Below are 16077 nucleotides of genomic sequence, written 5' to 3'. Positions count from 1 at the left end.
TGTGTGTGTGTGGGGGGGGGGGGGGGGGGGCAATTATGTAAATTATTTAATTATTGTTTAAAAGACATTAAGAGTTGCCCATAGATAGGCTACTTTTTTTTTAAGAAATGTCAACCATACATTTCTTTTAGTTCTTTAATTGCTAAGAACATTTCTGAATGTTGAACATAAGGACAGCAAATGTCTTCCTCGGCTTTACAACACATCACAGACAGAGAAATACAATCTCCTCTGTCTTTTTTCACAGGATATCTGAATCTCTGAAGAGGAGGGGGACTGATGAAGCCTTTTGTCTGCTCAGCTCTGTTCACCAGACACACCACAGCCCTCCTGCAGGGACGCACAGTTAGGATATACCTATATGATTTGCACACATTTACACCTGTTCCCACTAATCATTTGAGTGTAAGAACAGATAATTATCACGGAAAAAAACAGACAAAAAGAGAGACATAACGATTAGTGTATAGCTACAACAAAGAGATGCAGCATTCTCATAGGCTCCGCCCTGGATTCTTTCACAGAAAGCTGAGGTTCCCGAGTTCAGTTCAGATGAGTTCACTAAAACTGTGTACGCATGTGGGATATGTAATGATTTCCGGACTGCGCTTGTGTCTTTTTATAGAGACAAATAATGACAAAAATGTCGTCTTTTTATATTATCATTGCTATTAGTCCCATGTTGTTTAATTTTATTATAGCTATTATTAATTATTTAGCTATTTTATAGGCAGCATCTCACTGTGTTTCCCCTTTGCGCAGTCGCGTGAGGCTGCTGAACATTCATAACAACACTTTTATATATAATAAAAGCAATGCAGACTATCCATAAAAAAACAGGCATATTTTAAACTAAATATGTACGATGCGGTTTTCGCTTCTTTATTTCAGTTTTGTCTTGAATGCAGGCGTTGGCTTATTACGTATACTTCCAGTGTGGACTGTGCTCGTCTGCGCACGCCACACTCCGCTGGCACAGCTAGCCAGACGCGTGCGAGTATCTCACGATTCCGCTCGTACGCTGCGCCGACCTTTCCCCCAGTTCTCGAGCACCGGGTTCACCGGGTTTACACTGACACCGCTGACTCCTCCGAAACGCCCCCCAACAGCCACGCACCCCGTTTCAGCCAATCAGCGAGCGATCACGTACTGATCATGCGCTGCCTGCTTTCCCATTGGCCCGTTTCCGCTACACCTTTGTTTTTGATTGGTCACATGTTACCACCCGCCAGAGCGCTCTGAATTTTGTTTCTGTTTTTTTTCTATATCTTTCTGTTGTTTTTTTTGCGCTTCTGATTCACTCAGCTGAGGTTGGACCTTGCTGTAAAAAAAAAAAAAAGTGGTTAGACTTATGTACCCGGGCTTCGTATCACAGCTGTTTTTCTCGTTGCTTTTAAGAGACGTTTACATATGCTGAATTTTACTTCTGACTCCGGCCGGGTAAGTTGATTTTATTGACAAAGTGGCTTTACTGCTACTTTTTAGTATTTGCGCATTGACCCACTAATGTCATCCGCTTTTGCTGTAAGTTGTGCCCCATACAAATAATTCCATGCTCATTGACGGAGAACAGTTGACTTTGAGCAAAGCAATGTTTGTAATTTCTGTTTACACACACAAAAAACATACTTGATCGTCTTGACACTTGCAATGAACCACATTCTTTGTGTTAAATTGCTTTGCTTAAATTATGTCATGATGAGCCATTTGCCTTAATTATTGTACATTTCCCTCCTGCATTAAAGCTGCGGTGCTTAAACTGTTGTCATCAGTTTTGTGTTTTGTTAGCGACCTTATGTGCCCCACATACTCAAGTTTGAACCAAATTTTTCTAATCCTTAATTTATACATTAAATTATTTCAGAATGCATTGTTTGTGTTATTGCAACAACGTTCTGCATGTTCCTATCATGTTTGCTGTATCATAAGGGCTCCGCTTTGACAAAAAAAGAGGAACCTTAGTGCATAACGTCTTGATATGGTTAACCACGTAGATTATACTTTTTTTTGCATGGCATACTCACATGGCTTTTTGGTTGGGTGCACGTCACTCTAAAATCTATATTTGGCGATGGGAGGTTCCCAGCAGCTCACGGTTAACGCAAGGCGCAGAGTGGGTGTAGTCGCAAGTACTGGGGGCCCTTTCTTTGCTTATGAATGGCAGCCGCAGCTTTTAACAGTAGATGCATAACAAACATCATTGCCACTTTCATTGTATGCCATGCAATTAGATAGAATTATAGGAACCGTTGTTGTGATGGTGTCAATTCAGATACGATTTATAAACTAGCCCACTAGCATTAAAATAAGAAATGTGCTTTTTTTTGTAATCTATAGTCCAGTCTTGTGGACATCTGCGAGGTGATGATGGAGAGAAACAGGCATGACAGTGAGAAGTCATGCTCGTCCACTCTGGAATACAATGACCTGGAGGCTGCGGAGGCTTTGGTGTGCATGAGCTCCTGGGTCCAGAGGACGCACAAGCCTCGCCCACTGACGCCCACCTCAGACTCCTGCGATTCTCTCGCCTTGCAGCCTGAACTCACCGAGTCCCCTAAAGACCTGGTCTCCCTCTCATCACTGGTGAGTGACTCGAAATTGGACTGTGTAAGCATTATGAATACAATTTTCCAAAAATGCATAAATGCATAAATGAAAGCTGTTATGGCCCACATTATTTTAAAAATAGAGTTGCTAGTATAGTAGGCTGGAATAAACTACTCAACTTTTGTTCCAGAAAAACTGGTCATCATACACTAAGGCCACATTTACACATAGCCGGGTATTTAGAGAAACGAATATTTCCCCCCCTCCGTTTTCAATAATAACATCGTGCACACAACCCGCATAAATACGCCGTCGAGCGCCATCATAACTATGCCAAACCTATGGGCGGCAGTGTAGGAAGAAGGATAAAGCCATGCAAGCCAATCAGAATCCTCAGAATCGACAAGAGAGAACCTAAAAACCCTGTTTCTCCCAGTTGACACGACAACATATAACCTGCGTTTTCAGAAATCTCCACTTTGGCCGGAGTTTTTAGAAATAATCGTTTTCTGGGATAAAAACGGCGTTTTCGTGTAAATGACAGGCCAAAACGCAGAGAAATATCTGCGTTTTCCCATCGTGTAAACGGGGCCTTAATGACTATCACACACTTACCAGACTTTCAAGTCATTACGAACACAATAAATGCATGCACCTAATTGCTAGGAGACAGATGACAAATGAAAACAATATTTTTATTAAAATGGGCTCAAAATAACAAACATGATTTGACTGGATAGAATAGTTGTCTGAAGCTACAAAATTGGAGTCTTTTCCCATTATACACCATGTGAATTTCTGTGAAATCAGTCAATTCTGACTTTCCAAAATCTGCAGACTGGCTCTGACTTTCGGCTACTTGTCCTGACTGAAAATCAAAAAACATGTTGTATATTCCAGCCTTAAAGGGATACTTAACTTTTTTTGGAAATAGGCTCATTTTACAACTCCCCCAGAGTTAAACAGTTGAGTTTTACCGTTTTCGAATCCATTCAACCGAACTTTTTAGTTTTAGCATAGCTTAGCATAGATCATTGATTCTGATGGGTCCAGTAGCATTTCTTTCAAAATGACCAACGAGTTTCAATATTTTTCCTATTTAAAACTTGACTCTTCTGTAGTTAAACTGTGTACTAAGATCGACGGAAAATTAAAAGTTGCGATTTTCCAAGCCTATATGGCCAGGAACTACTCTCATTCCGGCGTAAGAATCAAGGAACTGTGCGGCCGTACCATGGGTGCAGCAGCGTAATGATATGACGAAGCACTTGCCGTCAACAAACCAACGTGACAACCTGCTTGCACAGGGAGCGTAGATTTACTACGCACAGAACCATGGCTAATCGCACAGGAAACCTAATTTGCCACCTAAAAACTACACAAACTTAGTCCCGGTCATGTTGGAAGTTACCGAGCTGGGGACTATTTTCAGGTGCTTCGTCATATCATTACGCCGGCACCCATGGTACGGCCGCACAGTTCCTTGATTCTTACGCCGGAATGAGAGTAGTTCCTAGCCTAGCCTAGTTCCTAGCCTAGTTCCTAGTACACGGTTTAACTACAGAAGAGTCAAGTTTTAAATAGGAAAAATATTGAAACTCGTTGGTCATTTTGAAAGAAATGCTACTGGACCCATCAGAATCAATGATCTATGCTAAGCTATGCTAAAACTGGTACCGTCAGAACCGGAGTTCGGCTGAATGGATTCGAAACCGGTAAAACTCAACTGTTTAACTCTGGGGGAGTTGTAAAATGAGCCTATTTCCAAAAAAAGTGGAGTATCCCTTTAAAGGAAATTCCCAATTCTCAATGCACATCTCTTCTCTCCCCCCAGTGCATGACCCCTCCCCACAGCCCAAGCTTTGCTGAAACTTCAGGCACAGCGGTTCTCAATACCTCAGTGGCCTGCTCAAGTCTCAAACCACTCCCCAGACAATGCTCAGCCTTGACCAACAGGGCTGCATGTCACATCAACCTACATCCCAGTACCACAGTCCTTCTCAACCCAGCTCTGTCACAGATGGCAGAACAGTCCTCGCTGCGCAGAGCCACCAGTGTTATACGGCACACCGCCGACAGATCCGTGGACCACAACATTCCCTCTCCGACCACCGGGCACGCAGAAATCCCTCTACAGCACACAGAGCCCAGTGCCAACCTCAAAGCAGAACTGCAAAGCTCCAGCAGCCCATGTGACACTGCAGAAACGGAGAGAATGGCCCCTTCTCCAAGCTCCCCATGCTTTGCTATCCCAACAACACAGTCCGCCGTTCCACAGTCGCCCATGTCCAGCCCGCCGGTGCTCTGTCAGGTGTTCCCTGTTAACGGGCAGACTGGAATCATCTCAGCGTTCGTTCAGACTCCAGTTCAGATGCAGACCTCCGGGTCAAAGCCCATTCTTCCACATTCTCAACCTCTTCTGGTGAGCTCATCTGTGGCTCAGGGCACTGTGATGTTTGTAGTCCCGCAGTCTCAGGTATCCCAATCCTCCACCTGCCAGCAGAGCGTTGTGACGCTTGGGAACACGAAGCTCCTGCCTTTGGCACCCGCTCCAGTGTACGTGCCCTCGGGTCAGAGCGGCGGGATGACACAGTCTGACTTCTCACGCAGGCGGAACTACGTCTGCAACTTCCAAGGATGCAAGAAGACTTACTTTAAAAGTTCGCACTTGAAGGCTCATTTAAGAACTCATACAGGTTTGTATCCACCTAGCAGAAAATATGATTTTGTGCATCAATAATCATGTTTATTGATCATATATCCCTCTATTTCTCAGGTGAGAAGCCTTTCAGTTGTCATTGGGAAGGGTGTGACAAAAAATTTGCCCGTTCAGATGAACTCTCCAGGCATCGCCGGACTCACACGGGTGAAAAGAAGTTCGTCTGTACTGTCTGCGAGCGTCGGTTTATGCGAAGCGACCACCTGACCAAGCACGCACGCCGTCATATGACAACCAAGAGGTCTACAGTGTGGCCGAACGAAGTTCGTGACGTAAACAAAATGGCCACTTCCCAAGCACCATCTTCCATACCCCTTAGTGTGCTTCTTCCTGCCTCAAACTAAGTTGAGACTCAGACCACTCACCTCAGGACAATATCCCACTGACCATTTAACAGGGGAAATACAAGAAAACCAAGGCTGCTATACACATCCATGTACATAAAACAATGTGACATTGCACTGGATTTTTACTTTAATCATGGTTGTTTATAAGGATTTCTTGTTTACTTTTATATAAGTTATGTCTCCCAATATGTTTTTACTCCCTTTGCCAAAGTCTTTGCATCATTTCATCTGTTACTTACTCTTTATTGTTGTATATTTGTATATAAATATTACGATCTATATGAATGTAATGTGTATTCAAATTAGCATTTATTGTTGATATATAAATAAATGTTATCGATGTTACTTCTGTTAATTGGACAGTATTCCTGTAATGTGATACTACCTGCAATATTCCATATTATTTAATAATAAACATTTGTAGTAAGAAAGAATATAGAATTTGTTTTATTTGGTACCTCTGATAAACAAATGAAAAGAAATTACGGAAGACGAAATTGATACTTTTAAGTGTTCAAGGCATTTTAAAAACATGATTTTTACCTAAAAGGAAACAAAAACAACATGGAATGTTTTAAATATGTTTTACAAAAAAAGAGATTAAATTCAGACATTTAAAAACAAAACAAATAAACATTAATATGAACATAGCCTGACAAGTGTTACTCAACGGGTAAAACGTGGATAAAGAAAACAATAAAATCATTACATAGCCACGAACTGGTGTGACGACACAGTTACACAACACCAGCTCAACATCAATTCTCAACATTGTCACCCCACAGCACCCAGTAACAAACCTCATCCAATCACATCTCTGCATTGTGGAGCGGTTAGGGGGCGCGACCAATCACAGAGGACGACGAGTTGGAAATATGGCAGCAGCAGTTTGACTGACAACCTTGGTTTCCGCCCATTTGCCTTACTGACCGATATTTCCAAACGGGAAAAAGGAAACATCAAATAAACAAACACAGAAACTGGACTAAAAGTCAATTTAAGATACAGTATTTTCTGTTTAAATGACGATTAACTAAACCAAAGCGAAAGAAGTGGGAAAACGTTAATAACTGTATTTTTGATAAAAAATAAAAAAAAGCGATTGGCGGACGGAAATAGTACTTTTTTATTTATTTTAGTTATACTTTACAGAATCGTTGTATTTATAATAATTTACGATAAAACATGTATATATGATAATAATAACAATTCGTTAATGTGAACGGCAAATTTTAATATAGGTGAAGCGCGCCCCCTGCTGTCTGTAGCAATACAGGCAGGTTATTGCATAATATCGCATTCCATACGAAGATTTGTTTTATTTTCTCCACAGTGTTGATCCCACTATCGCATTCAGAGCAACTAAATGTTTTGTGTGTGTGTTTGTTTGTATATTAAGTTCAGTTTTCATAGTTAAAAATGAAATAGTCAAATAGTCATCAATCAATATCCTAGCTAAATAGGTAATGTAATGTCGTCTGCGAGTAAAATAGTAGATTAAAGATCATGTGTAAGCAGCTGATCATTTTCATATTTTTGTACAGATGTTTAACTTTGTTACCATAATTTATTTGATGAGAGTTTCTACAAAACATTTCACATCGGTGATTATAGTACTCCTGCCACTAGGAGGCAGTATCCCAAAAGCATTCATTATTTTATCCCAGGAAGTGACCTCTTCTCTTGGGCGTTTTTGTTGTTCCTCGTCCCGCGTCCTGAATGTATTTTTTTGTTATATGAAAACAAAGGATTTCAATATTTTCGCTGTTGTATAAAACATTTTCAACACAATTTGGGTTATTGTGTAATGCCGACTTTTAATTAATCACAAAGCTCGTAGGAATTCGTGTTTTGCTTCGGCTGTGGTGAGCAAACTATGAGAGCAACAGCTGATAGTTTTATGTGATGTAATGTTAAATCGTCAATAAAATACATATAATCCCTCTTTTTATACACCAAAGTCTACAGTTTATATTCATTAATGATGCTCGCCGTGATATTTTTGCCGGTTGACAAGAGAAAGCAAAACATTTTCCGCCATAATTTTATGAAGTTATAGTTGTTTTAAAGATCACATATCTAGTTTATGTCTATCATTAAAAACGAATATTTCCGTTTTTAAGTATTATGGATAATAGTACGGGTTGACGTTATGTATTTTATTTGTTTACTCAAATCTGGCGCGAAAAGTAAGTTACTTCCTGGCAGTTTTTGTTGTTGTTGAAAATAGGTTTGGGTTTGTTATAAAACGAACCGTTGTTGGGTTGTTATAAAACGAGGCGTTGCCTTGTTATAAAACGAGGCGATGTTGGCTTGTTATAAAACGAAATGTTTTCCCCCACTGTTCAATGATATTTCCTCACACACCAGGCATTTTGTTTCACCTTAAAACAATATTTATTGTGAGAGCTGTTAAATGTGATCTGTCTGTAATCGACAACTGCAGACCCGAGTGATTTAAATTAAATTACGTGTGACTTTATTTGACCTTATTCTGTTCGAGTGGAATTATAAATTATAACAACTCATTATGATAAAGTGTACGTTAACCAGAAATATTTCCATATCCTGTCAAATAATTTTTTCTTTAGTGGGGAGTTAACCTCAACACACATTCCGCACAATATATTGTAAATAAAATGTTTTTGTACAAAATATAAATACTTTTTCTTAATTCGCGCCCTTTTAAACCAGTTTGTGTAACTGCACGTTCGGTTTTGTGTAACACTCATTCGCATCCCCCAAAATGTTTGAATCTCCCGCGAGGCGTAGTCCTCACGTGACGCCGTGGAGAATTCTGATTGGTTCATCTGATGAAAGATTTAAAAGGACCAAACAAAGCAGTGGAGTTTGCCCTTTTCCCATTGGCTGAGAATGAGCGCCAAAAATCGAATATAAAAGAGTATCCCTGGCGTTCATTCTTCGATTTCTTTCTTCGCTTCAGCTGGACTGTGCACCTTCAAGCTCATACTTTTATTTATTTGTATCTAGCTAGCTTTGTTTTAGAAGTTGTGTTACATATATATTTTTTAACCTAACCTCATTTTCTGTTTTACTCAACGCTTTAATCTTTTACAATGATGTCAACTCGCTCTCCACTGAAGGCCAAGAATGAAAACACAGTTTCTGCAAAAATAACTAACATGTCTTTGGTGGACAAAGAAAACACGGTAAGCGCGTTTTTAGACGTTATCCGATATCCATACGTGTAATTATAAGACATGTCGGTTACTGAGAGACTTTATTTTTCGGGAGTAAGTTACGATAAGATCAAAACTATGACAGGAGTTTTGATTCTGTTGAATTAAAAGCCAAACACTAAACTGTTAGTCATGATGTCGATTGTAAAGTGTGATTTGTTTTGTCCTCAGCCACCCAGCCTGAACTCCACCAGAATTCTTGCGTCCAAAACGGCGCGCAAAATCTTTGATGATTCAGAGGTAACTTACTTTAACTGCATCCCTGCACACGGTTTCTTCAAGATTTAACCTTACAGCTGTAATGCATGCCAATATATAAGTCCCCAATTTAAACTATTGATTTATCAAGTGATGTTTTAAAGTAGTAGATACAATTTGGCGCCAAGGCAGGTCCATCAAAACTATCCAGGCCTGTGATGAAAACAATGGCTCGTAAAAACAAATCTAATTGAAGACCATGCTATATAGTAACCTAAAATACTGTGTATTTTAAGCCAGTTAATTTATTAGGGTTTATGCTGATTTGGCGATCGGTATCTCGAGCTGATCTTTTGTGTAAACTACGCAGAAATGTTTCGAAAAAGTACGATTAAATATGCAACAATTCTGTATTTGTTTCGAGCGATGTTTACATTTACCATATTTTATTGTGAATTTTGTCAACCGGAAAAACACTCTTGTTTCACCGGCAAACTAGACCGGAAGTAACGTTAGTGGGGCAGGTTGGGAATAAAATCACGCGTTTACGTTTATAGTAGTACTACATGAATAGTTAGAGAAAATAACATATGCTAATGATTTTTATTAAATCTCTAACTATTACCTTTTAGTATGGACCAAAGCAACAAACTTAGGCGATACTAGCTTTTCATGCAAAATGGTAAATATTGTGAAGTATTAAAATGCTGCGAAGTTGAGATTAAACTTTTTTTGCATGTAATTTAATAATCTAATCTTCAAAATGTGTCATGCATATGAATGGTAAATCATGAAGTGTTTGCATTAACTATGCTCCCATTCACATGCAATATAATGGGCACAGGTGATTAAAATATGTATTTTTTTTTACTTTAAGGAGCAGACAAAAGTCAGGAAAGGATCTCTGTCGGAAGAGCCCCTTCTAAAGGAGAACCCCCATCGCTTTGTCATCTTCCCAATTCAGTATCATGACATCTGGCAGATGTACAAGAAGGCAGAAGCCTCCTTCTGGACCGCTGAGGAGGTGAGCTTCAATGTGTATTTGATACACCAGAAGAAAATAAAGTTTGTTCCACATTATTATGGTTCTTAAAACCATCACATCAAAAAGCAAGCATACAAATGGCTTACGGTTGTTTGATTTTTATATTGCACTGTTTTAATTATAATTTTTTTCCAAGGTTGACCTGTCCAAAGATCTTCAGCACTGGGATTCCCTGAAAGAAGAGGAGAGATATTTCATCTCTCATGTTTTGGCTTTCTTTGCTGCGAGTGATGGCATTGTCAATGAGAACTTGGTACGTCCGGAGGCAAACTTTCACAAGATTTTTAAACCTCTGTAAGAAGTCACACTTTTCTTATCGCATGTCTTCTGTGATTTAATCTAGGTTGAGCGATTTACTCAGGAAGTCCAAGTGACAGAAGCCCGTTGCTTCTACGGTTTCCAGATTGCAATGGAAAACATTCACTCTGAAATGTACAGCCTGTTGATCGATACCTACATCAAAGATCCCAAAGAGAGGTGAGCCATGAGACGCGTGGGAGATAATGTGGGCAATGATGAGTGGCGCAGGGGTACGTACCTCAGCTGATAATGGGAGCTGAGTGTTGACTGCTCAAGATCAGTGGACATGTGGTCCGCTGGTTGTAGGGTGTCAGCACGAAATTATCGCCGTGACTGAGCCCCATAAACTATGTGCTTGTCTAACTTCAATCTATTTAGACATTTAACTAATAAAATAATAACGTGTTTTTTTGCTCCTGTAGAGAATATCTGTTCAATGCTATTGAGACGATGCCTTGTGTAAAGAGGAAGGCTGACTGGGCGCTCAACTGGATTGGTGACAAAAATGCACAATTTGGTATGTTGTATTAACATACTACTACAGTTTTTATTTACTGATGACTTTAAATGATGGCCTGAGCTAATTTAAGTCTGTGTATTTAGGAGAGAGAGTGGTGGCTTTTGCTGCAGTGGAAGGAATCTTCTTTTCTGGGTCTTTTGCATCTATTTTCTGGCTTAAGAAGAGAGGACTCATGCCTGGACTCACCTTCTCCAATGAACTCATCAGCCGAGATGAGGTAACCATTTAGAAATGTCTTCTAACACGGGCATGAATGCTTTCGAATATGTTGTGTGAAGGTTGAAGATGTGATCTTAAGTTTTATTCTCCTTCTCTTCACAGGGTCTTCATTGTGACTTCGCCTGCCTCATGTTCAAGCACTTGATCAACAAACCATCAGAAGCTACAGTAAAGAAAATCATCCAAAATGCAGTTGAAATTGAACAGGTTTGTGTGCTTGCGTAAAACACTCCCCTTCAGGGTTTCAAGTAGTTGGCTTTGGAGTCTTTTAGGGCTGTGCGATATTGAAGAAAAATGCGATAACTCATTAAATACGATATTTGATATGCGATACGATAATGCTTAAAGTGTGTAAAATAAACTTAAATTAACTTTAAAATATATTTAAAATGATATAACCTACATGTGTTTCACATTCTTTTATGACAAGAAAACATCCTTATAACTTCTGAAAGTGAACATCAGTGTTTTACTGTAGCGTAAGAAGTGTTATTTTAACATCAGTGTAAACCTCAGGGATTCAGGTGATCCTACATTAGCTTTATTTAATAAAAGATACTGAATCATAAAATGTAAAAATAAAACATTGCTTAGTTTTCACTGTATTAATTAAATATATCCTGATACTTATTAAAGCTACAAAACTTTGTCTTTTGTTCATGACCCCAGTTATTGCAAGCTGTTGCGATATGCATATCGCGATATATACATTTGCGATATTTCGATATATTGCGCAGCCCTAGAGTCTTTTTGTGTAGAAGCTATACTTTAAACTGCTTTGAATGAAATGCATGCTACTGGCAAGCAACTCATGTGATTTGTCTTTGTCTTCCTAGGAGTTCCTGACTGATGCGCTGCCAGTAAAGCTCATTGGCATGAACTGTGACCTAATGAAACAATACATTGAGTTTGTGGCTGACCGGCTACTTCTGGAATTGGGATTTGACAAGGTAGGTTTATTTGGAAACGTTAATAAAGCCAATTTTATTTGACTCATTTAAACTGACATGTTAAACTATGCGTTTTGTGGTAGTTTTTTTTATCTCTGCTCATGGTTTAGTCTTTGTGACTGACCTCAGGGCATTAGCCTTGTTGGCTAATATCAGACTACAAATCAAGCTTGTTCTGTGCCTTCAGTTAAACACGGCATTTCAAGTGTCATTAACCTGCTAAATTTATTTTCTAGGTCTATAAAGTGGAAAACCCTTTTGACTTCATGGAGAACATTTCCTTGGAGGGCAAGACCAACTTCTTTGAGAAGCGAGTTGGCGAGTACCAGCGGATGGGCGTCATGTCTGGATCTACAGATAACACTTTCAGACTGGATGCTGATTTTTAAAGACTCAATCCGAGTGCCTGAATGGACACTTGTAAGCTATGGACCCTTTGGACTCTTGAGGAGATTCAGCATCACTTATGCTAGTTTACATGATTTCTTTAACTATTCATTTGTTTTAATGATGTCTTATACTAAAATGACTTTTTATTTTTGTTGTTTTAAATGATAATAAAAAGAACAATCTATTTGCTGCTTTTCTACTCATTGCTTTGCCTCTAGGCTGTGGCAGAGACCAGGATTAGACATTTATCTATAACTCTGACGCCGGTTTATCAGACAAGGCTTAGTCAAGTCATCTTCATTTATATAGCGCTTTTAACAATGTAGATTTTCAAAGCTGCTTTACAGAGATAAACATTATTTAAGGTAACAGATTGTTTTGGCTTTATAGCGGTTCTTGAATGTTTTCCAGCTAAAGTTAGTTGATTCACTTCCGTCGCAAGGATAATTTATTAAATTAGGAGCCGCTAAAATGACACCGTTCTCTTTAAACTAGGGCTTAAGCTAGTCCCCAACTAAAATGCATGTTTGTGCCGTTTTAACTGAAAGCAGCTTGCACTGACATATTTTAAAGATGGTCAGTGACATTGTTTTGTCTCAAGATACACACCAGTAATGCTCATTTATTAAAGCTACATAAATGCCTTGATTGAACTTCGGCCTAATCTAAACCCTGTCTGAAACTGAGCCTGGGAGTTAATGTCACTGATGCATCGGCCTACTGCAAATATTAGTGATGTGACTAAAAGCAGACTTAAACCAGTGCTTAAAGGTGCTCTAAGCCAGCCTTTCTCAAACTTTTTTCAGTCAGGGCACCTTTCAAAAGTGCATAAAATCTCAAGGCACCCCAGTGTAAAATATAATTTAAAACACTGCATAACCCAAATATAAATGCAAAAGTCCTGTTTATTTAGACAGGACAGTAATGAACAGAGCATAATACGAACTGTAAATAACAATAACAATAATAACAACATCTTTATAGCAACTTTATAGCACCTTTAAAAACACAGGTTTGCAAAGTAATTCACAAAATTAATCAGAGACACAAATGCCATAAAACCGTAAGAGGTGGACCGCCCAATACAAGAACCCAACAACATATCCAGACCGGGAGAACAGGAGAAAATGAAGTGCAGGATGCAGTTAAAATAAAATAAAAAGGGGCAGACATGACAAAAATAAATAAAATCAGATACAATACGATAAGAAAAAGATGCATGTTAAAAAAATGCACCAGAGATAAGCAGGAATGTTTTTCCATATAGTACTTGTTTTCATCCGTGCCATATGCGCATGCACACACACCCACATACACATACACCCACACACACAAACAATAATCCGCAACGAGAGAGGGAGAAAGATCTACATGCGCGCATGCACAAGCCGGGGGTATTATCCCTATTATCAGGGATATTAATAGTATTAATTATTCATTAATTATTATTATTATAGGTATATCTGACTATACCTACATCCTAAAAAAGAAAATAGGGGAATGATATTACATGCGCTTCATGAGGCGGTCTCTTGCTCTCTCTCCCTCTGCCGTGCACGCGCTACGCAGTTTGGAGCACAGTCTCTGTCTCGCGGGCGCGCTCGCTCTAGATTCCGGGAGATTTTAACTAATTCGCGGGCATCAGTGAGCCGCTATCAATATGCGGGAGACTCCCGGGAGACTTGGGATGTCTGCATTTGGTGGGAGCGGCGGCGCTGTCCTATAATGTTAGTTGTCACCCTGACATAACAGTGCGTAGAATTTGCCTATAATGTAAATGACTTGTTATTTTATTCGAGCTTTCTATCTATTTGCTAAAAAATAAAGTGAAATAGGCATTCATTAGTATTAGGCTAAATAGCAGCATGTTGAAATGATGTGCCAAAATGCGTTTTCTATTAGGCTACAATGAAAATATTGTACAGTAGCATCAGATAAGGTCAGGTTTGCCAAAGTGCGTTTAATTTATGCTATTTGTTTATTTTTGTCCCTGTGCGCCGATCGGAGACGGAGTTCACTACTGATATTGTTAGGTAAGAGCTTTCTAGTCTCCTTCCATCGCCCAATCAGCGGATGGCGGGCGGTGCGGTTTTGAAAATTTTTCAAAATGCTTTTGCGGATGGATGGCGGACAGATGAGTTTTGTGATGCAAAACTTTGCGGATGAAATAATAGCCCATTCGCGTATCTCTAGGGCGCGACTCCCTAGGGGGCTAGAGCAACCCCGGTGGGGACGTCATGACAGTTACTGATGCGAGCCGGATTTTTATGGTTAATTTTATATATATATATTTATCTAAAATGAATTTATTTTATTAATCCGTTTATATGTTTAAAAAGAAGAAGAATGTATTTATGTAAATTAAAATATATTTATATATGAAATGTCAATTTTTTTTTTTTTTTTAGCCTACGTAATTTTTTGGCGGCACCCCTGACACAGTCAGGGGGCACCCCAGTGTGCCGCGGCACCCACTTTGAGAAAGGCTGCTCTAAGCGATCTCGGTTGGCGTAACCTCTTGTTGATGTTTGAATTATTATCAAACAAAACGGAGGCTAGCTAGACCCTCCCTCCTCCTCATCCACGCAATAACCCCCCAAACCCCACCCCACATCATTCTTGTCGGTTATTGGCTGGAACAGTTTATGTTTCGTGCTGCGGGTCGCTCTGTTTATTGCTCAGTTTGTTTTTGCTGCTGTTTGTGGAGCTTGGGCTCTCTGCAGAGACTGTTTTTTTACAGTGTGTTCAGGGGACAGGCAGCTAGCGGATAGTGAGGAGATGTTTGCGGTATGTGAAAAAAAATGTTTTGGCCTAAAAAACGTGCGAGATCGCTTAGAGCACCTTTAAAAAGGTTTAATGTAAGACATAAAAGTATCTCTTAAATAGTTTAGTGAACCGGAGAGTAAAATGGCCATTTTAAATGTATAGTGCAGCTTAACTAACTTAAATCCAAAACATCCCACTTAATGTTTAACATTTGGCAAGTTTTTCCTCCTGGCTGATGATTCCTACACAGGCTTAATTATTTCTGCTGATATAAAGCTTTTTAGTTTCTGCCCAAACTGACTTTAGTCTCTTGATTGTTGATTTCAAAGAGTGTTAGTTCACAACTGATCTGGGAAAGCTGGTCAATACAATAAGCCAGTAACTATTGTCTGTTGAATGGTCAATATAAATCACATTGCAATTTTTTGATTACCTTTTTATTCTACTTCTCAAGGTTAATCATGATGACTTATGGTTTAAATATACTTATAGTGGATTATATAGTTTTATCCATGCGCACCTGTAATGAACAACATTTCTGACATGGAAACTTCTAAAGCACTCAATATATTTATAGTAGTCATTATCTGGGGCACTCATGGCATGAGCTGGGGACCGGCTGTTCTCTAAGTGCTCTCAGGACGTTTCTGCATGGGACCGCATTCACTTTAAGTTGTAGGAACGCATTCCTTAAAGCGTTAACATTGTCCGGCAAATTAATCTTTTATGATTATTTACATATGCTGATATGTTTTCTTTTGCATGTACTAAAACTATATCTTTCCTCAGTGTGGCACACCTGTCCGTTGATCTGCTGTGACTGCTGTGAAAACACGGTAATGGATAGTCATGAACGTGAGGCTTCCTGTCTGAGTC

General features: G+C 39.3%; 2 protein-coding genes across 6 annotated transcripts; both read left to right on the top strand.

Moving 5' to 3' along the window:
* Positions 1-245: 245 nt before the first annotated feature.
* On the top strand, positions 246-6139 carry klf11a (Kruppel like factor 11a). 2 transcript variants are annotated; one of them, XM_079584700.1, is made up of 4 exons: positions 246-345; positions 2338-2583; positions 4382-5243; positions 5324-6038. In XM_079584700.1, exons 1-4 carry the CDS (start codon positions 280-282, stop codon positions 5608-5610), a joined length of 1461 nt encoding a protein of 486 aa, XP_079440826.1. In that variant the 5' UTR covers positions 246-279; the 3' UTR covers positions 5611-6038. The 2 variants fall into 2 exon arrangements, with proteins under 2 accessions (XP_079440826.1, XP_079440827.1); XM_079584701.1 differs by lacking the exon at positions 246-345 and adding an exon at positions 555-1440 and having other exon boundaries at positions 5324-6139.
* A 1116-nt stretch (positions 6140-7255) lies between these two features.
* On the top strand, positions 7256-12619 carry rrm2 (ribonucleotide reductase M2 polypeptide). Of its 4 annotated transcripts, none has more exons than XM_079584599.1 (11): positions 7256-7478; positions 8718-8783; positions 8985-9053; positions 9889-10035; positions 10193-10309; positions 10400-10533; positions 10779-10873; positions 10960-11093; positions 11198-11302; positions 11932-12045; positions 12282-12619. In XM_079584599.1, exons 2-11 carry the CDS (start codon positions 8757-8759, stop codon positions 12432-12434), a joined length of 1095 nt encoding a protein of 364 aa, XP_079440725.1. In that variant the 5' UTR covers positions 7256-7478; positions 8718-8756; the 3' UTR covers positions 12435-12619. The 4 variants fall into 4 exon arrangements, with proteins under 4 accessions (XP_079440725.1, XP_079440726.1, XP_079440724.1 ...); XM_079584600.1 differs by having other exon boundaries at positions 7293-7802; XM_079584598.1 differs by lacking the exon at positions 7256-7478 and having other exon boundaries at positions 8466-8783.
* The last annotated feature ends 3458 nt before the right edge of the window (positions 12620-16077 follow it).

Source organism: Phoxinus phoxinus, assembly GCF_949152265.1.
Source record: "Phoxinus phoxinus genome assembly, chromosome: 16".
Taxonomy (NCBI): Eukaryota; Metazoa; Chordata; class Actinopteri; order Cypriniformes; family Leuciscidae; genus Phoxinus; species Phoxinus phoxinus.
The sequence above is the reverse complement of the archived record's forward strand: the minus strand, read 5'-3'. Positions and strand labels throughout refer to the sequence as shown.